A 21,660-nucleotide genomic window follows, 5' to 3' on the forward strand; every position below is an offset into this window, starting at 1 on the left:
ATTATTATTAAAAACTTATAATTATTTACATAATTTTATTTTTTCCGACGTTTCGCGTGCTTTACAGCGTGCATGGTCACGGTGACTGAAGACAAAAAGTGTTCAATGTCAAAAGTATCACCCATCATCCGTTCAAAAAGTGTTTTTGTGTGTAAAAGCTATTTTAACAAAAGACACTACTAAGACCGATACATACCACATGTCCACACGGGGTGCGTCCTTTCCACGAGCCACACGAGGTCAGGTTGGGCGGCTGCCAACGCGGCCTGCTTCTCGGCCGGAGGCAGAGCCCCCAAACACTTGTCCGTGAAGTGCGGGACCTGGGCGTCTGCGGCGTCAATGAGGGCTGGCTCATCACGAGTCAACTGAAGTCGCTCCAAGAGGCTCTTGCATTCCCTGAACGGAAAGATTTCATATCATAAGAGATTCACTACTGATGCATTTTAATCGCAGCGTCAACGGTGATACCTCAGAATGTGCACGGCCAGCCTCCTCGGATAAGCTTTGCACTGACAGAGCATCACCAGGCCTAGAGCCTCCACGGCTCGAATGACGGAGGCGAGCTGCTCGGTCTTCGCGGGGACGGTGGTCGGCGGTTCGCCGTTCTTCCAGCTCGTTATCAATTGCAAAAGCATCCTGAGGCCGTTCTCCACCAGCTGGGGTGTGGTGTCCTGACATGGAACATATTCACATGTTTGAGGTTACCCTACAGTACCAACTATCTCCGTCATTCATAAATATCTAACACAATTTAACGCTAAAACCCTCAATACCTGTACTTCTTTAGCCAGAAACTGAGTGAAGCCGGCCAGTACGTCTTGCCGCCATTCGGGGAAGTCCACGATGAGAGTCTGAAGACTCTGGAAGGAAAGTCCCCTGAGCTCTTCGTCCATATGAACTGTCAATCTGCAGAGGAGGTCCACCAGCTCATTGGGACTCATGCCTTCGGGTATCAGCCTGTAAATATATTAACACGGTTCGTTGCCTTTCGAATGGATACAACCAATAAACAGTTTAAAATATTTACCGAGGAATTGCTGCCACACAGGTCCTGAACAGATCTATTCTCGGCTTCCTCTCTCCCGTATTGATCTCTTGCTCCTTTGTAACGTTTTGTGTGTTCGTCAGCATGAGGGGTCTGCCGTAGTGGGCGTCCAACGCCCTCAATATCTCGACGAGCACGCGCCTGACGTACGGAAAATAGGCGCTCATCCCGATCGACTGAGCCGTTTCGTCCGTCAACATTTTGTTCAAGAAGGTCTTCTTCACTCTCAAGGTGTTTCCAGAGGGAAGGGTCCCCGAAGTCCTTGGCATCGGCGGTTCGCCCTCCTTTTGCTGCAAGCTATCAGCCACCACGAGAAACGCTCGCAGACCGATAGACATTCTCTCGGGAGTGAGGATTATTTTGATCGGACGTCCGACCATGAGCAGATCGAAGACTATCTCCCGCATCGCAAAGTCCAGCCTCTCTTGAGCGATGAACTGGATAATTTTAACGAATATGTTGAGTGGGGTGTCGCGCGGTACCACGCCTTTGGAACCTTTCGGGAACAGCGAGTTCACGATACTTTGAAGCCGGGATTGGGTCGCGGAATTGCTTTCACACTTTATACGTATCATGTACACCCAGAGGAGACGATACAGCGACTCTGAAAGTTTACATGAATTACAAGAAGGACTTTTTAAGTCCAGTCAAGACATGGTTGTGGCTTTTAATAAAAAATTAATAAGAAATTTAAATAACAATCTAAGGCACAAAAACCTGGAACAGCACTTAACTTTTTTCACAATTCAGCATGGCATGAATAAATGAAAATCTTACCTAACGCGACTCGGCACATCTTTGGGTCTCTATTCTTGAGGTGCGAGAGACACATGGCGAGAAAGCAATGCCAGTTTGCGAGGAAGAATTGCTTCTGGGAAACGCAGAGCAGACAAGTGACCAGGGGAAATAACGCCAGCCGATGTTTCGACTTGGTGCTCGCGTCCAAGGTGTGACTGTAGAGCATCTCCACGAAATTCTTGAGACAGGGGACGTTGACTTCGTTCTTAACGGTCTGTTGAATACAATAATTGTTTCAGATCGGTATACTCACACGGGACACAAAAAGAAATAACGATCTCTTAAGAGGGATCCTGAGCTCACCAGAGGAGACAAAAATACGTAACTGACATATGGAATATATATATATATATAGAAAGACGTATATTTCTCTGGTTCATAATATGTTACATACACAGGTTGATGGTGTATCGAGCTGTATATATATTGTTACGAGCTAGGGGATCGGATAGAAAATGCCGTAGATTTCTTCAAGGGTTTATTTCTTGAAAAATCAATGAGGAATTTATGAGCACAAATTGATTGCAGAAATGCACTTATAACACACAAAAACACAGTCACTAATTACTTCACTTATTCACACTTCACACAGTACTTTATCACTTGTATTCACTTTATCGCTTCGGTGTTTCTCTCTTGTTATCGCATTCCAAACTAAAGGTGACTGGTGACTAGTCGCGTTTCGGCTCGCTTATATATCCCTGGGAATAATTCTAAACAATATTCGAGAACTCTCTAGGCGGGCTTGCTACTGAGTAGCGATTGCACAATTCTAGAACGTCCGCACTCTTTGTCTCTGTCGCACATTGCTCCGTCCTTGTCGTACGGCGTTCTCGAGTGCTCGTCTAGTTTCGAGAAAGTTCTGATCTTCTCTCTCTCTCTCTCGTATCATTTCGTCCTTGTCTCATACCTAGAAAGTTCGGTCTAGAATATTCCTTCATCAAAGGGGTATAACTAGGCCTGAAAACGCCTGAAAATGGGTCTCCTGAAAACTACACCACTCTACTACACATGTTCTGAAACCGACTGAAAAAAAGGTTTCAGCTTCCTGAAAACTAGGGTAACATTATGGAATTTACAATTTTCTAATATGTGATTGACCCTCTGCTGAAACGGTCAGAAATCATATTACAGCCTGCTGAAAAGTTCTCTAACTAGTGGAAAAATCTAGAAACATTGCAGTCGACCCGTCTTTGTAACAATATGTTTGTCTTAGAGAGATCTGTATAAGTATTGTGTAGTGTGTGCTGTGATTGTTAGAGTGTAGATACATAATAAATTTACATAAGTTCATAATATTGTTCTATATTACTATATCATTTGGTTCCCCATACGCAATACAGAATTTCTTATTGGTATTTCCTTCAAACCTTGAGTTACATTATCGATCTTCATGCGGATCCCAAACGTTTTTGGAAATATTCAATATTTCATATATGTTTATCAGTAATAATGAAGGATTCTAATAGGGAAAGAATTTTTCAAATCAGCCCAGTAGTTTTGGAGTAGAGTTATGCATCAAGCAATATGTTGATTCTTTGTATAAATGAACTGGTTTTAACACTTTAGACAGACTACAGCAACATTGTTCGAGATAAATAAGCAATGGCCATACAAATTATCAAGACATTAGCACCTACATTGAGTGCCAATCAAAATGGAGACTAAATTTGTAAGTCTCTTATTCGGGACACAGGAAATAAGGAAGAGACAAAATTTTACAATAAATACTAACCGCTGCGACAGGGACAAGAATTTCAACAAATAGGCCTGCTAGGGCATGCCTTATATCTTTATCCTTGACTTCGAGAAAGTACTGAGCACATTCAGTGAGGAACTGAAAGGAGGCCTCGAACTCTTCTATCGGCACCATTTTCACTCTGAAGAACTTCATACCCATCAGCAACGATATTATACTCTGTGTCGTCTGCGGCGATTGTTCGCGGCTTTTCAGTTCCTGAAAATATTTCCATCATTATAATTTAACAGGCCAATGCGAGCGGTTTTAATTCAAAGCTTTTGAAGTCAAAGTCATCAATTATAAACACCTTAAGTTCCGCTGTAAATCTTTTGCGCACTGAAGCGAAGCGCGATTGGGCCAATACGCCTATTACTTCGGCGTAAAGATCTGCTATTATGTGGACATTGGCCGCATTTGGGTTGGACTGAAGCCTGAAACGAAGAATTAATAATAAAACATTTCATAATGTCTTTACACATTACGAAAACCACTTTTTCTCAAGTATTAATCAAATTTCAGCTCCGTAATTTGTGTAAACCTGTTATATTATACTAATGAATACATTAACCTGGGATAGTTAATGACACAAAAAGATCCTATTAGCAAAGAAGTTGAGAGAAGAATTACAGCTGGAATAGATACTGGAGCATGAGAGAGGTCATAAGAGATGAAAAGCTACATACGTATACAAAAACCAAATTATTTAACACCTGCATTCTACCTGTCCTTATGTATAGGAGCCAAACATGGGCTTTAATACAAACCATGACTAACAAACTGGCAGACTGCCAACGCGCAATGGAAAGGAGTTTCCTCAACGTTAAAAAATCAGAAAGATTTTGAAACCAAGTCATAGAGACAAAAGTCATAGACATTATCTCCAAAGTAAGGACATTTAAATGGCGATGGGCTGGAGAAAGGATAGGATGACAAGACGACAGATGGAGTAAAATTATGATACACTAAGGAAGGCAAAAGGAGTAGAGGGAGACCACCACTAAAAAGATGAGAAGACAACATCAGACAAGTGACAGGAGCGATGTGGAACAAAGTGACCCAAGAAAGACATGAATGCATCCTCCCTAAAATATGGCGAGGGGGCCGATGGCTGGCCATGCGTGATACTCGTGAACGGGTGCTACTTGTGGTGACTGGTCGGACTTGAATTCGTGTATGCGGTGATGTTAGTTATTTTGACTATGTATTTGCGTTGTTCCCACGAGAATTCCATCAAGCAAGATCCAAGTATTTGAACAGTTTTTTTAAATCTAGTTTTATATAAAGAGCTATGTTTATGTGTACTTAATTGTGTCAATCTGAATGAAAAGCTTTATTATTATTATTAATTTGTGTTAACCATTAAAAAAAATTACCCTTCCTTGTAGTTGAACCGTTTGAAGGCAACATTCTCTATATAGTTGACGAGGTCCTCGTGGCCAGGATGAAACGGCAGCTGCTTCAGCACCTCGATAAGGGCGAGGCAGAAGAGGAATTCTACGGCGAGATCTCTTCTCTCGGCGTGAAGCTCCTCGCAACTCTTCTCCACTTGTTCGGTGCCAGCGCCGCTTCCCGACACTATGTAGATGATGCTGGGGAGAATTGATTTACGGTTTTTCACCTATGCTGAACTTTGATTTGTTAAATACAATAACATCGTAGGGAAGATTCGTTTGTCAGTCGTGTATGTAAACTGCTTCTGACTGAATGGATTCAAAGTTCAAATAAAGTTAAGAGTTCATCAGTTTTCAAATGGAGCCATTATTGTTAAGTTTGTAGTTATACGCGTATGGCCTGAGGTTCTTACCAGTCTATTGTGAATTACGATTGAACCACTTTCGTGGAAATATATACCAAGACACAACACCCGCGGGAAAGGTTTTGACTACTGTCACAAATTGCAACAGATAACTATATTAACCACAGATCAATTAAATTTAGGCCATTCACAACAAATATTTATTCATACCATCGCATCTAAGCATTTGCATATTTTCAGTCTATACAAACATAAAAATCACAGTAGTAAATTCATACACACAAAAAAACATACACAAAAGTTTAGATTTCAAATTGTCATTTGAAGTCGGATAAAAATACGAAACTTTATTCAAAGGACACTAAAGTGTACTTAAAAAAATATGATCCTGAAATTCATATCGGGCAGGCACCGTTTGTCCACTAACTTACGTTCGGTTTTTATATTTAAAATACCAATCGTGATACAGCATAAGGACCATAGTGAAATGTTAATTTTTAGTAAGTTCATTTCGAGTAAGTCTGATTAACTGAAGACGAAAGTATCGTTTACGAATACAATGGCATAAAGCATAAGGACCATAGTGAAGTGTTAATTTTTAGTAAGTTCATTTCGAGTAAGTCTGATTAATTGAAGACGAAAGTATCGTTTACGAATACAATGGCATACAGCATAAGGACCATAGTGAAATGTTAATTTTTAGTAAGTTCATTTCGAGTAAGTCTGATTAACTGAAGACGAAAGTATCGTTTACGAATACAATGGCATAAAGCATAAGGACCATAGTGAAGTGTTAATTTTTAGTAAGTTCATTTCGAGTAAGTCTGATTAATTGAAGACGAAAGTATCGTTTACGAATACAATGGCATACAGCATAAGGACCATAGTGAAATGTTAATTTTTAGTAAGTTCATTTCGAGTAAGTCTGATTAACTGAAGACGAAAGTATCGTTTACGAATACAATGGCATAAAGCATAAGGACCATAGTGAAGTGTTAATTTTTAGTAAGTTCATTTCGAGTAAGTCTGATTAACTGAAGACGAAAGTATCGTTTACGAATACAATGGCATAAAGCATAAGGACCATAGTGAAGTGTTAATTTTTAGTAAGTTCATTTCGAGTAAGTCTGATTAATTGAAGACGAAAGTATCGTTTACGAATACAATGGCATACAGCATAAGGACCATAGTGAAATGTTAATTTTTAGTAAGTTCATTTCGAGTAAGTCTGATTAATTGAAGACGAAAGTATCGTTTACGAATACAATGGCATACAGCATAAGGACCATAGTGAAATGTTAATTTTTAGTAAGTTCATTTCGAGTAAGTCTGATTAACTGAAGACGAAAGTATCGTTTACGAATACAATGGCATAAAGCATAAGGACCATAGTGAAGTGTTAATTTTTAGTAAGTTCATTTCGAGTAAGTCTGATTAATTGAAGACGAAAGTATCGTTTACGAATACAATGGCATACAGCATAAGGACCATAGTGAAATGTTAATTTTTAGTAAGTTCATTTCGAGTAAGTCTGATTAATTGAAGACGAAAGTATCGTTTACGAATACAATGGCATACAGCATAAGGACCATAGTGAAATGTTAATTTTTAGTAAGTTCATTTCGAGTAAGTCTGATTAATTGAAGACGAAAGTATCGTTTACGAATACAATGGCATACAGCATAAGGACCATAGTGAAATGTTAATTTTTAGTAAGTTCATTTCGAGTAAGTCTGATTAATTGAAGACGAAAGTATCGTTTACGAATACAATGGCATACAGCATAAGGACCATAGTGAAATGTTAATTTTTAGTAAGTTCATTTCGAGTAAGTCTGATTAATTGAAGACGAAAGTATCGTTTACGAATACAATGGCATACAGCATAAGGACCATAGTGAAATGTTAATTTTTAGTAAGTTCATTTCGAGTAAGTCTGATTAATTGAAGACGAAAGTATCGTTTACGAATACAATGGCATAAAGCATAAGGACCATAGTGAAGTGTTAATTTTGAGTAAGTTTGATTATTACTCAAATGTCAGACCACGCCAGCTTTAGCACACTTTACATTTTGATCAATATTTATTTATTTCGCATGATAATTTAATTTGTTATATATTCATAAAGTTCCATTGACACAGATAGTTCGCAAACAAGCTCGTATGGGCAAGTTCTTAAGGATGAAAAGTCGCTTCAGCGGTTCAAAAATGACTTAATATTAGGTCTATCGAGTGGGAGTAGCAGTAGAGACGTCTGCTGCCCTTACCTTTTGTTTCTGAGATCTTGAGGTTTCTTCGTTTGTTCGGTGAGCTGCGGAGAGTCGGCCATTTGCCTTTCGAGCCAGCCGAAGAGCGCTCGCAGCAAAGAGGGCAGACAATGCTCGGCCACGGTACCGAACGCCGACAGAATCTGATCGAGTTGGGGATCTTCGCCCCGTTGTAATGTTTTGTTTAGAGGCTTCTCCTGCGAGTAACACATTAGGCATTATAATAAAAAGAAGATTAGGTCTTCAAAAAACTTTGAGGACCATATGTATATTAATACTTTGTATGTACAATAAACAAATATTTTCTTTGTCAGTATGATCGGGAACATCATGTCCTGTTGCCGATGAAAGACAGTTCGAATTTCAGCTTTTATATTACATACTATATTGTACTGCCGAGAAACCTCCATAAGCCAGCATATCATGCGATGCAAACGGATAAATAGCCATACATTCCGAGGGGATGCAAATCGTATTCCGAAGCCGGCCTGGAATCGATGCGTGGGAAGCGTGGCCGTGCCAGGCAAAGAGAGCCAGAAGGACTTGGAGCGAAGTGAAATACGAGGCTCAATACCGAATGCGATAAAGACACTGTGGACGGCTTCAGCCCCATCTAGGGGTAATAGGACATTAAGGATATATATTGTTTTCGTCAGCATTTTGCTGTTCCAAAGCTTTTACTCCAAACTAGTTTACAAGGATGACTTAAGAATTATACTTAAAGAAAAGCAAACAACAAGCTTTTAGCTGTTTTATGTGATAAATGTTGCCTATACATACTATATACTACCTAAATATTGATGGACTCATTCATGTTTATGTGTGCCTGAATGCAAGTATCAGAACACAATAAAATGACTAGATATAAACAGAGATTTATCAAATACTATGTCTCACCAGTTGCTCTGCCATGACAGCTTCCATTTTCCTTTCGGCTTGTACTGTGAATTCTGTGAATAGTAATCTCATCACAAACTCTCCCGGCCTCATGTCGGAGTCCGCCGAAGTCGACGGCCCCTTCGATGGACCCCATGGCAACATTGAGCCTGTAACCATCAAGTTTGCTCAATTAATAATAATAAGATAAAAATTAAGCAAAAAAACTAATTTTAATGAGTTCTATGTCCTGGGAATCTTTTGCAAGCTTTGTAGGATCATATTTGACAAATAAAACCTATCACTAAATAATAACAAAATCAATTTAAATATTTAAAATCTATAAACTTCATTAGAAACTTGTTGCTTAAATACAAACCAAGCTTACCTCTTGTTGTAACAGATGAAGTTACAGTGCTGCGTAGATCAACAGAAGGTGAGGTTTTGTCTTGCAGATTGGCTGTGACCATGTCTAATCTGTGCTGAATATCAGCCGGCTCATGGCGCTGTGGCTCTGATAGTACACTGCTCTCTGACTCTGCTTCACTCGACACCATAGAAGAAGGTGCCTCTTCTGTACCTGAAGCTTTGATTTTAAACAATGGTTTAGTGACAATTGAGAATGACTGTACCAAACTTTTTATTTAATGTGCTTGCATATTATGCTTTGAATATTAATAAATAGTATAATGACATAATTATTATACACAAAATATAAAGTAATAATGCTTTACACAAATATTACAAAACTAAACTATGAGATCTTAAACAAAATATAAGGTGTACTGTTTAAAATAATAGAAATAATAAATCATATTCAATGAGTACATAGCAATGGAAAATTAGATAAAAGAAAATGAAACCTGAAAACTAACCTGATGTGTCTTCGGGATGGCCATCAGATGGAATAGTACTTAATGAATCTGATTCCTCCGAGGTCATCATAGTGAATGATTAAATGTGTTGAAACTATTTAAAATTTATATTAATAATGCTGCAACGAAAAAACAATGTGTCAAATGTAGCAAGGTAGCTGCCTCGAACCATAACTACATAGAGGCTAATTGTTATGTTAAATATAAATTGTAGCATAGATGATGCTATGGTCCGAGTTTGGAAACTTAAATAAATGATGTTGATAGGCATTGATGATACTCAAGCGTAATGAGGAAACAAGCCAGTGAGCATATTGGTGTTGACATTATTGCATTTAATCTAAGAGTGCATAATATTATCAAAACCCATAATACCTTTGTTAGCATTACTTGATGCAGACCAGTTATGCATTGCCACATCTGTGAACATACAAATATTTAATAAAAGCATCCAAGAAATTTGTTTACCTTACCAATACTAGTGAAAATGGCAAAATTTTAAATTCGATATTCCTTAGCTTACTTACCCTTGGGGTTAATATACAAATAAAGTATTATTTTATATAGGACTGTTACTTTCTTGAATCATGTCTGTTGTGATATTAAGTAGTGTATTTTTATTAATAATTGTACATATGCAAATACAAATAACACTCATTTACTCAAATAAAATTTCCTTAAAATCCTGACTTAAAAACTGACTGACACAATCACAACTGTGAAAATGAAATTCATGCATATGAAGTCTATGACTCATGAACCTATCTTTCATTGGCGTATTGGCATTTGAAGAGAATTAAAGTCCTTGTGAATCAAGAGCATAACTTTATAGCGATATTCTTTACAGATGTGTACATAAAAACAAAATATTATTTTATTCTTACTACTTAAACAATACATCTTAAACACGTAAAAAAAGGCTCGTTTCTAACGTCAAGAACGCTGAATTGTGGTCACACAACTTAAGAACTGTCGAATAGATAATATATATTCTTTGATCGGTTTTATTTAAGTGATAAGTAAAGAATTATGCGCGACTTACTTTTTGCCAAAAACTGCAAGATGTAATCGCTAGCGGACATTTTTAAGATTTCATGGAAAGCTAACAAAAAATACCTACACTTTCACACAAGAAGCATACGCCATTGCACATCCAATATCAGCATTGTACTAGTATAAATTAAAGTCTAAAATATTGAACTAGAAAATCGTATTACACATGATATATAAAATTTATCAGAAGTAAAATCGACCACCTACTAGGAGTGGGCCACAAAAATCGTATTTAGATATCGAATTTGAATCTATTCTTAATACTCGTCACCGTATCGACTCCGATATACGCTTTAAGTGAAACTATATGATATTTAAAAAACTTTATAATAATTATTAGCTAACTAATAAAACTCTTGTTTCGAGGGCGATATCGTGTCAACCGAATTTTTGAGTATTGACGATACTTACGTTTGACGTACGTATTTAGATTTAAAATCTATACAGTGTAATAAAAATTATATATCTGTTCCATAGCTGTTATCTCTAATTAAATCTTTTCTTTATGTTTATGTAGAGCAGTGTTTCCTAACGCTTTATGGGTCATAGCCTACGTTAGCCTTTCTACAATTATTCTTATAAATATAAGACTAAGATGATTCTGTTGACAGTCTAATTCTTATTAAATACTGTAGGCAATTTTTTTTTGATAAAGCCGAGTAAAAATTAATTCACCTAAGCGATGAAACTAGTTTTACATTTACATACATGACTATGACCTGTAAAAACACGTTAATGAATTTATATGTTATATATGAAGAGTAAAAAATTTTGGTTGTCTGTCTTTAGTGATGACCTAAGAAAATATTGATGAAAAATTGCATACTTTTAAGAGTAGAATTGAATAACTCGATAGATTTTTTTTAATGAGTTAAACATATATTTGCACTCGTTAATTCATTTCTTTACTTAAATTGTACAGGTAAATTACAAGTAACAATGTGCTATTAACACCTTATATAAATCGCAGCAGCTGATGGACTATGGAGTGGAAGAGAGATAAATGCGTCACAACTCACAAGCTAAACGATCAGGTCGATCGTGCCTCTCTATCGCTTATCATGGTAAAACTACATATACATATTATATTAATAGATGTTTTGATAAGTAAATAATAAATATAGTTTTATCAATTATTATTTATATCATATTTATTTAATTAAACATTAAAAAAATACTGAAAAGTGTAAGAAAAATTAAGGGTGTAAACAAAAGTATGTAATTTCACGTAATTTTGATGTGATGACAAAAGTGCGCTTTTCTACCAATATGTATTTCAAAATCCGATATCGAATATATTGTTTCGATATGATACTAAGATAAAGGTTTTAAGTTAGTTATGAGTTTATGAACTCTGAAAAACAAATTAATTTATATATTTAATAATTATCCTGAATAATATTAAAAATATGTCTTTTCATTGAGTTTCAAGTTGTTAAATGTTCTATATCTATACTTCTCTATACTTTTAGTTATATTATCTATATTTTAAAAAAGTTATAGTTTGTTGGATACAATAGAAAATAATCATTAAAAAAAGTTAGAAATAGATTTAAATATTTTTCAGAAATAAGTAAATGGAAAGAAAATCTATGTTAATTGCATAGAACAGAACACGACTTTGAAATCCTATAGACTATTGACATTCGCATTTTCAACGTACAAATTGTAGATGATTTTATGGCTTATAGGTGTCGATACGCAGGCCAAAAAATTAAAAAAAAAGAAAGAAATGTAAATCATTTTAAATTTAAACGAAAATACCGATATTTTATACATTATTAAATTATGTAGAAATATAAGTAATCCAATTTTAAAAAACCAACACTATGATGGTCACCACAACAATACGCAGTTGGTTTCAAGTAGAAGGAATTGTGTACACTAGCGTAATACCAATTAATTAGGTCAGTTTTTTTACGAGTGAGAATAGCATTAGTCTCTATATCAATTGGAAAGGCTACAATCAACTTATATGAAAGCGCAATTCGAGAATGTGTTGTCTATAATATAAAAATGAATCGCAAAATGTGTTTGTAAGCGCATAACTCAACAGCACCTGGACTAATTTTACCAATTCTTTTTTAAATGTTCGTTGAATCGTGAAACATTCGAATAATTTCCGGGAAAACCCCAACAGCCCTTTTCTTTTCCCCATACAAACGTTTTCTAACTCAAATGTAGTCATTTTGAACTTTATTGCTATTCAATAAAGTTCATATCAAATTACAAGCACTCACTGTTGTCTAAGCAATGAGTTCCTAACGTGAAAGAGTCAATTTATTCTTTATAGGTGTACAAAGTTCAAATTCACTCATATCTATCATACCAGTGTGCGTGTTCCGAAACTCAATAAAAGTGATAAAACCGCGAACCCAACTAAATTGTATTGTCAAAAATGCAAGAGCTTTAATTTTAATTTTGGTTGGCTTCGCGATATTATTTTAGTTTCGGCACGCGACATAAAATGCATCAGTTTTCACGTCAATATATCTGGCAATAAATCGCGGTAAAAAAGGTTATACTATCTTAATTATTAATTTAATATCCCTATTACGTATTACACTGTTACGTTTCATACGCCATCTATTAGGCAATAGCATGCAACAACCTTATTAGAATCAGTTGCTCAGAATGATTTATTATTCCTCAAGGCCTGGAGTCAGGCGAAAAAATGGACGAGCCTCCGATATCCGGGGCTCGTCCAAAATGACATAGGGCATTTGTAGTGCATGCGCAAAAAGTTTCTTCAGATGCGAGCATTCCTTCCCTGCTCCCCATCCAATTTGGCTATTATCTCCAAAAAATTCTTTTAAAAATATTATTAATGGTAGCACCAAAAGGATAGGCAGAAACAGTGAATATGTAACTGCGAGATGTGAACGTTATTTGAATATTCTTAGATGCTTATCGGGCATCTGGTGGGGAGCGCATTCACACTCTTAAAACTGATTTACAACGCCATAATCAGAAGTGTAATGGATTACGGTACTTTCCTGTTGGAACCAGGAAATGCTTCTGCTTTGCTTTGCTTTTAAAAAATTGGATAGCATTCAGGCAAAAGCATTGAGAATAGTCTTAGGAGCTATGAAGTCAAGTCCAATCAACTGTATGAGAGCCGAATGTTTAGAGGCTCCATTAAACTTATGACGGCAATTCCTGTCTGATTAATTCCTATTTCGTTGTGTCCAATTCAGTAACCATATTCTAACACCGAAACTGACTTGCCTAACATCTATAATCCCCACTTTTAGTTATTGGAAAAACAAACGCCCACCGTGTTTGGTTGAAAGTTACCGAAGATTTACTTCTCTTGAGGCTCCTACTCACCAGCGACTTCTAATCCGTTGTTCAAATATAGATACGATTCCCTTGTATCTCTCTCCTGATATACATACTAGCACGGATCTTGTGAAAATTGAGCATAACCAAAAGTTAACATTTAACTATATTGTTGACACCAAGTGGCCACGATGGCATCGAATATTTACAGATGCATCTAAGCGTACCAAAGAAGGCTGTGTATGTATTGGTGTACTGCACTCTTATTACAATATTGTTCAAAAAACAAAACTCCCTCTTGAAACCTCCGTGTTCACTGGCTAATGTATTGGCCTAGTTAAGGCCATAGAATACATCCTTCTACTAAAACTTCAAAAAAACTGTAATTTTTACAGATTCACTGAGTTCTTTAAATGCCCTAGCCCGGTTTCCATTTGGCTCACATTATCAATTCCCTATCATTTCTGAAATTAGAAACCTGCTATTGAAATGTTTAAAAGAAAACTTTTCCGGATCGTTTGCGTCCTGGTCACTGTGGAATATCTGGAAATGAGAAAGCCGATCGTATAGCCAATAAGGCGGTGGAGAGTGGAGATGTGGACATTTTTAGAAATTATGCGCATGACTTGATGGCTCTTTCCGGGATTTATCTCAGGAATTTGTGGACTGAATCATGGGCCCAAGATAGTCTAAAAGGTCGACATTATCGTGCTATTCAACCTTCTATACCCATTAGCCCTGGTTTTGGAGTCTGAGATTCGGCAAAAGAGTTACACCAATATTGTCTCGTATGCGACTGGGACACGTCTGCAACCCAGCTCATCTTACTAAGCTAAATATTATAGACAGCCCTACGTGCGAATGCGGATATGAAGAAGCTGATTTGAACCACATCATGTTTATTTGTTCTCGACGCCACCGGTCGGCTCTTCTCGAAGGTCTCATTTCCCTTCAAATTTCTTTCCCTTCGTCCATATCCTGTTTACTGGCAACATTGGACCCACATGTATATAAACTTTTAGCAGCTTTTATCTTAAGTAATGATATAAAAATTTAGACAATATGAAAGTAAATTTATGTAAATATATTGTATTACACTCCTTTTTTATGTAGCTCTATAAGAATTGATCTTTTATTTTTTTAGATTTAATTTTCATTCCTATACTTCTTTCCCTTTGATAATTATTTTTTTTACCCGTTTCCCTGTTTTTACCCTGGGCCACAAAGCACAACCGTCAGTAGACTAGAATGGTTGACTCAAAATAACCAGTAAGATGAATGTGATAGATTCGGACTACACGTGGCAAGCCAATTACGTACTCTAATTACTCTTTCAATAAGCCTAAAGAGTTCTCGAAAATTGTTTAAGATGAGGGATATTTAAGCGAGCCGTAACGCGACCACTAACTTTAGTTTTGAATGCGATATCAAGAGAGAAACACCGAAGCGATAACGTGCGAATAAAGTGAATACAAGTGATAAAGTACAGTGTGAAGTGTGCATAAGTGAAGCTTATAAATTCCTCATTGATTTACCAAGAAATAAACCCTTGAATAAATCTACGGTATTTTCTATCCGATCCCCTAGCTCGTAACAATATTATACCTCATTAGTTGAAGTTGCCTCTTAAATAGGTATAAAACTAAGCTGTCACATTTATGAGAAAATGCTTAATTATTTGAAAATATTTGATATTTATTTCCTGTGGATATAACTTAAGCACAATAAAACAAATAATATCCATTTTGCTTGTTATGATTACTGTTATTAAGTTAAAAGTTATTTTTAGGGAATATTTAAAGTGGAAGACTCCACAAATGACTGACATTTCAGTATGCTATGATGCTCATATGAGCTGTAACTGTGCAATTGATTAATTACTTAAACCATCCACAAACAAGAATATTGCTGGATATTTAAGAGTGGTAAGAATAAAATTTAAAATTAATGCTTAGGTCATAATGCACCATGTTAGATGATACTTTACTCGGTTAGATAATCCCTTTAATTTTTTTCTTACAACAAACAAAAAAATATTTTCTTCTTTTAATTATTACCTTATTAATTTTAGGTATTAGTATTTTATGTGATAGTTCTCACAACAGCACTTTAGTTAGTGCAGCATCAACAATACAAGTGTAAAAAAACACTTGTATTTTTAAGACTTGTATTGTTACCTTTAAAATAAACAAACATTATATAACCTTTCAATATAAACAAACACTATATAACCTTTTCAATATTAACATTATATTAAAGAACATTTATGATTTATTTTCAGGGTGCTATACTGATTGAGCCTACAAGTATATGTAAGAAGTGTACATCTCCAAAATCACCACAGGCACACCACTGCTCAGTTTGGAAGAGTTGTATACTTTATATGGATCATCATTAGATGATTTAATAACTGTGTTGGATATTATACTGCCAGATTTTGTTTCTTATACATGGTGACTGGGATTTTCTTTTCTGATTATATTTGGGATAGACATTGGCTTTGGGTGTATGATGGAGGTGAATTTAGTTAAAAAAAATAATTTGAATAGTATTCGGAAAAATTATCAAAAAGATAAATATTATGAAAAATTAGTGAATTTCTTAATAATATAGTTCTGACAAGCTAAGAAATGCATTGCAAGCAATGCAGAGATGCTGCTACACTTGCTATATTTAATTAAATAGTTAATATGTTTAACATCAATAGGTTATATATATACTAATATACATTTATAGATTTTCATGACTTTCTGTAAATAACTGGTTTTAATACTGTCATAGTTAGTATGAAAATATCTGTAAGGAAATGTGAGTCAAGGTTAACAATTGGACAGAGGCATCTTTTCCATCAGTCTTATAAGCTTCAAAATTCACTAGATGCTACACCAGTCAAAGATGAATCTGATTTGATTCAACATCCATTTAAATCAAATAAAAGAGAAGTTCTCATTCCTGTGAAAGATATTCCTATTAAGATTCCATCAGCTATCCTCGTGAACCAATTCTACCCACAACAGACATAACACTTAGATCTCATAGTAGCTGATCCCTGGAAGAGAAAAGCTGTAATAGTTATGGCTATCACCTGTCTTTCTGTATTCTTTGTACTCGGAACTCTGGTTATTATGCATTGCAAAAACATAAATAGAGGGGAAACTAGTGTGAAGTTACATAAATGCAGCAATGACCCCTTCATTTAGGAATCCATACAACTTTGGTAGAAGAAAAACCTGGATGGTTTTCCTTGTTACACAAGGTTGGACATATTTTTTCATGTGTTATTACCACCTAAGCACACTCCAAAAATAGCCATACATGGCATATAGTTAATGCTGACTTAGAAGACTGGCCCAAATAGAATTATATGATTTAAACTTAAGTTTAAAATGACAACCTTTCATCAAGCTTTTTAATAATTTATTAAGTTTAAGTAAATAAATGATTATTATTACAATGAAACTTAGAAATTATTCTTATCAATATAACTGTTCAATAAATATTTACCTTCATATTTGTGTTTTATTATACCTTAATATACATTATATTATCTTAAATAAAAAATTCAATTCAAGATTCAGTAGCATTTGCAGAAGAATTTTGAGGAGTCAAAACTCATTGATGCTGGCATCAATTTATTTAAATTTCCTATTTCAGTATGTAATAATTATTAACTTTACTAAATACAATAAACTTAAATAATGGAAATAACTTCTTAATTTAATTTTTATTTTTGAAATACTGCTCCCCACATCTAATACTCTTTATTTGTTCAACTTCAGTTTAGATGGTTAATATCAAATTTGACCATTTCCACGTAGTTTATGATATCTTCAGCTGAAGATTGATAGCTATCAATCTTATTAATTTATCAAAGTATTATATAAAAAATATCAAAATTCAAAGAGTCTAACGGTCAATCCAGTTTTTCTTAATAAATCATAATTTATCTAAATAAAACTACGCAAAACTTTCTTATTAAACATTGTAAAATACTTAACGAGATCAAAAATTGATGGTCCATACTTTTCAAAAGATTTTTAAACATAAAAATACCAGTTTTAGAAAACTTAAATAACTTTATTCTATATCTGTCATATATCCACTTTTAATTAGAGACATAATTTCAAAAGTCTACAGCCTCTTATAACAAATCTTTACACATAAACAGATAAGAGAGAAATAACAGACACTCTTATTTTCTAGTATAAGGAAAAACAAACTTGTAAATTATAATTTAGACCTTAAAACTATAATTCTTAACTATAAGTTTTAACATGGAATGGAAATGTATGAGATCATATTAGCCATAGCATGACCCTTTCTAATAATATATCATTTCAAACTCCTCCCTTTATACAACAAATATTTAAATAATTACAGATTAAATGGCACATAAAATTTCAAAATGAGCAATAACTTGATAATCTTTAACAATGTAACAAGTGACAAAAAAATAATATAAAACAAAACAATATTCTACACAGCCAGAAAATAAAAAAATATTTTTATGGATTCTCCCATTATTGTTTTCTTCCTCTTTGGCCATGTCGACCTCGTTTAGTGTCCCTTTTAGACTTGTTATAACAATCAGCCATGTTTTGAAGTTCAGAAGGAACCTCTTGTTTTTCTTCTTTCAAAATATCGATCAAATTGCTGGCGTTTGCTGAATCATTTTTTGTCATTATAGATATAACAATGCCTTTTCTCCCAGCTTTTCCCATCAGCCCGACTCTATGAACATACTCCTCAATTTTCTGAGGAAAATCAAAGTTAATAACATGGGTTAAATCTTTCATGTCAATGTCCTGCGCAGCAACCTCTGTGGCTACTAATATACTGACTGTATCATCCATTGTGTCTTCTAAAGCTGCTTCAAACTCACTTTGATCTTGATCCCCAAGTAATGACTTGCAGTCAAATCCATTGTAAGCTAAGTCTGCTGTAACATTGGAGGCTATAGTTTTTGTGGCACAGAAAATTAAAACTTTGTTATTATAGCCCATATTACATATAAAGTGACGAAGTAAACTGAATTTCTCTTTTTGCTCAATAATTCTTACTTTTTGAGTGATGGTATGCACTGCTATATTGGAATGGATGGAACCAACATTTACATAAACAGGATTATGCATGTAAGTATCAGCTAGGTGCCTTACTGCAGAAGGCAAGGTGACAGATGTCATAACAAATTGATGTTCAGGTCTCAGGTCTATCAAAGATAAGTTGATTTGAGGCCCAAAACCCATATCTAGCATTCGGTCAACCTCATCCAGTACAATGTAAGAGAAGTAGCGAACATTAACATGTTCTGCTATGATCAAATCAATCAATCTTCCAGGAGTTGTAATAACAATATCAACTCCCTTTAAAACAATATCAATTTGTTCCTGCCGATCTGCTCCCCCATGTACACAACATACACTTGTAATGCCTTTGTAGTGATATTTGTTAACCTCTTTTTGAATTTGTATAGCTAATTGCTTTGTAGGCGCTACAATAAGGGCAGTCGGCCCTGGTCTCTCTTCTCTGGGTGTAGGCTGCCCTCCAACATGAATTAAAGCAGGCAACAAGAAGGCTAAAGTTTTTCCAGCTCCTGATTGTGCAATAACAATCATGTCTTCTCCTTTTAGTAAAATAGGCCAAGCTTGGCTCTGTATTGGGAAAGGTTTTGTTAACCCTTGCTTATACATTTTATCAAGTATTTCTGGATAATCTTTAAATGCTTGCTCAAATGTAAACAATACATTTGGTATCTCTTTAACTTTAAAATTTTTTCCTCTATGTTTCACATCAATGTCATAGATACACCTGCGCCAATAAGTGACCATATCTCGAGGCATTAAAGTAATTACTGGATCCTCTTTATAAAAGTTTTTAACAACAGGTGGTAATTTAACCCAATTTTCTTTTTGTACCTGGTCACAATGGGTTAATACTCTTGCATTAGTTCCTTTCCCTTCACTATTCACATATGTAGTTGGACTTGACCAACTGGCCTGAGCAGCAGCGTCTGAAGATGAGTTTACTTCTGGTTTTGTAGATGACTTTTTTCTATCAATAGTAAGATCTTTAATCATTTTTTCCACTTTTGCTATGGCAAAATCAGTTCCAAATAGTGTGATGTCTGTGTTATCTCCAGTGGAATTGCCAATTTTTATTTTAACATTACTACCGTATTCTAAATCACGTAGTTTAAATCCACCTCTACCTATCACTTGCCCAACTTTAGCTGAAGGAATTGATATAACTTTGTCATTTACACGAGGTTCATCGCGAGTACGTGCTCCATTGGATTGGTTAGATTGAGGACCCATTCTTTGGCCTTTGGCAGAATAATTTGCTCTAGATTGGCAACTTCGTTCAGGCGGCGCTCTTTGTTCAACTGGAGCAGCAATTTCTGATATATTCATATCAGAATCCCAGTCAGACATGATTAATATTTGAATCTGAAACCAATTAAATTAAATATATATCAATAACTAAATAACACTTTAAATAAATAATTTCCAAAGAACTTTTAAATTGCGACTTACAATACCGGATCAATAAAAACAGACTTAACATTCGTCAAGCTGGTAGCAAAATAAAATATGCAACGGTTGTTATTTTTATAAAGGAATCTCACTCTTTTTGGTGAGCGTAGCTCTACCGGATAAATTAACAGTTTAAATAGGTAATTTTCAAAGAATTTTTAAATTGCGACTTACTTACAATACCGGATCAATAAACAGACTATCATTCATCAAACCGCGCAAGTAGCAAAGTGAAAGATGCAACAGTTGTTTTATTTTTATAATAGAATACACAGTTTTCAACGAGCGTAGCTTTTCCGGATTAATTAACACTTTATATAAGTAATTTTCAAATAATTTTTAAATAGCGACTTACTTAAAATACCGGATCAACCTTCATCAAACCGCGCAAGAACCGAAGTGAAAGATGCATCGGTTGCTTTTTTTTAAATGGAATCTCACTGTTTTTCGGCGAGCGTAGTTTTGCCGGAAATGGGCTATTTTCCACGACTAGCGCAACACTAGACTAATATCCTTTGAGACTCGGACCTCAACTTCAGCCGTCATATGGACCACCTCAACTGTAAGGCAGAACAGAATCTCAATGAAATAAAGGACCTTGAATTACCCGCTGTAGGCGGTTTGAATTGCCTTTGCCGCGCGGGTGGCTTTTGATTAGTTATCGTCATAATTCATATCCATTAAAATGTCGTGGGGCCCTAGTAGTCGGGAAGAGTAGTTGATGGTTTTACCCATCAACGGATGGGTAAAACTTGGGATGGTTTTTACTTTTGGCTTTTTAGCGCACCGGTCGTGATTCTCATAAATCCCGACTGGACCATCTGCAGCCGGGGGATATGCGTGAGAGCACCATTCATGAAGACTACGCTAGCATAGGTCATGGATAGACAGATACAGGCCTTGCATCGTGTCACAAAGCCGGCTACATACGTAACGATATATCATAGCGATCTCAGACTGTGCCGATAAATCGATCGTTCCTAGTGTCTACTCACGCCTCCGATATCATCGTCAATCATCAGTTCTCTGCAGACGCTTATGCAAGAAATATGCCGTTCAGGATGACAAATGATGACACACTTCATGCGTGGCGTGGTTATGTGTTTAAAGAAACAAAAGCCGCGGAGTGTGTTCTGTAAAGACTGGCTCATGAAAAGGAAGTTTGTTAAATTATAAAATTACTTAAAACTCACATAATTATTTGAGGATGAATGAGGAGGCATACTTAAATCTGCTGGCTTTAGTTACTCTACTAATAAAGAAACAAGATACTATAATGAGAAAGGCAATAAGTCCCCATGAAAGTTAATCTGCTTCACTGCAATTTTTAGCTACAGGACTTCCTACGAATGTATGAAGTTTTATACAATAATATCACCGCAAGCTCTTTGTAAAATCATTCCTGAAACCTGGCAAATATTGTTCTAAATGTTA

General features: G+C 35.4%; 2 protein-coding genes and 1 long non-coding RNA gene across 12 annotated transcripts in view; 1 reads left to right on the plus strand and 2 right to left on the minus strand.

The window, feature by feature from the left end:
* The window catches only part of LOC123718897 (protein furry), a 73,970-nt gene extending 63,205 nt beyond the window's left edge, over nt 1–10,765 (minus strand). For 2 of the 6 annotated variants that reach the window (XM_045675867.1, XM_045675863.1), the window contains exons 1-14: nt 10,479–10,765; nt 9,734–9,778; nt 9,359–9,477; nt 8,872–9,069; nt 8,505–8,653; nt 7,608–7,804; nt 4,958–5,173; nt 3,892–4,015; nt 3,579–3,800; nt 1,823–2,057; nt 1,028–1,649; nt 774–957; nt 469–671; nt 197–396 (exon numbers count right to left, since the gene is read on the minus strand). In XM_045675867.1, coding sequence (XP_045531823.1) covers nt 197–396; nt 469–671; nt 774–957; nt 1,028–1,649; nt 1,823–2,057; nt 3,579–3,800; nt 3,892–4,015; nt 4,958–5,173; nt 7,608–7,804; nt 8,505–8,653; nt 8,872–9,069; nt 9,359–9,428 — 2,620 coding nt within the window. In that variant the 5' untranslated portion in view covers nt 9,429–9,477; nt 9,734–9,778; nt 10,479–10,765. Of the gene's footprint in view, nt 1–196; nt 397–468; nt 672–773; nt 958–1,027; nt 1,650–1,822; nt 2,058–3,578; nt 3,801–3,891; nt 4,016–4,957; nt 5,174–7,607; nt 7,805–8,504; nt 8,654–8,871; nt 9,070–9,358; nt 9,478–9,733; nt 9,779–10,400 lie in introns of all 6 variants that reach the window. The other 4 variants (XM_045675866.1, XM_045675861.1, XM_045675864.1 and 1 more) reach the window with 3 other exon arrangements.
* Nucleotides 10,766–15,235: 4,470 nt separating this feature from the next.
* On the plus strand, nt 15,236–17,196 carry LOC123718722. Its single transcript, XR_006755060.1, has 3 exons — nt 15,236–15,327; nt 15,483–15,618; nt 15,975–17,196. It is a non-coding gene; the product is annotated as an uncharacterized LOC123718722 (long non-coding RNA).
* Nucleotides 17,185–21,250, minus strand: LOC123718721 (probable ATP-dependent RNA helicase DDX53). Of its 5 annotated transcripts, XM_045675460.1 has the most exons (3): nt 21,222–21,250; nt 20,582–20,786; nt 17,185–20,139 (listed from the first exon to the last, which is right to left on the minus strand). In XM_045675460.1, exon 3 carries the CDS (start codon nt 20,122–20,124, stop codon nt 18,214–18,216), a length of 1,911 nt encoding a protein of 636 aa, XP_045531416.1. In that variant the 5' UTR covers nt 20,125–20,139; nt 20,582–20,786; nt 21,222–21,250; the 3' UTR covers nt 17,185–18,213. The 5 variants fall into 5 exon arrangements, with proteins under 5 accessions (XP_045531416.1, XP_045531417.1, XP_045531420.1 ...); XM_045675461.1 differs by lacking the exons at nt 20,582–20,786; nt 21,222–21,250 and adding an exon at nt 20,401–20,471; XM_045675464.1 differs by lacking the exons at nt 20,582–20,786; nt 21,222–21,250 and adding an exon at nt 20,405–20,423.
* Between the last annotated feature and the right edge of the window lie 410 nt (nt 21,251–21,660).

The sequence above is a fragment of the Pieris brassicae genome, chromosome Z (assembly GCF_905147105.1).
Source record: "Pieris brassicae chromosome Z, ilPieBrab1.1, whole genome shotgun sequence".
Taxonomy (NCBI): Eukaryota; Metazoa; Arthropoda; class Insecta; order Lepidoptera; family Pieridae; genus Pieris; species Pieris brassicae.

Excerpts from the sequence above, each read along its gene's own strand:
- LOC123718721 (XM_045675460.1), bottom strand. The coding sequence starts at position 20,124 with ATGTCTGACTGGGATTCTGATATGAATATATCAGAAATTGCTGCTCCA.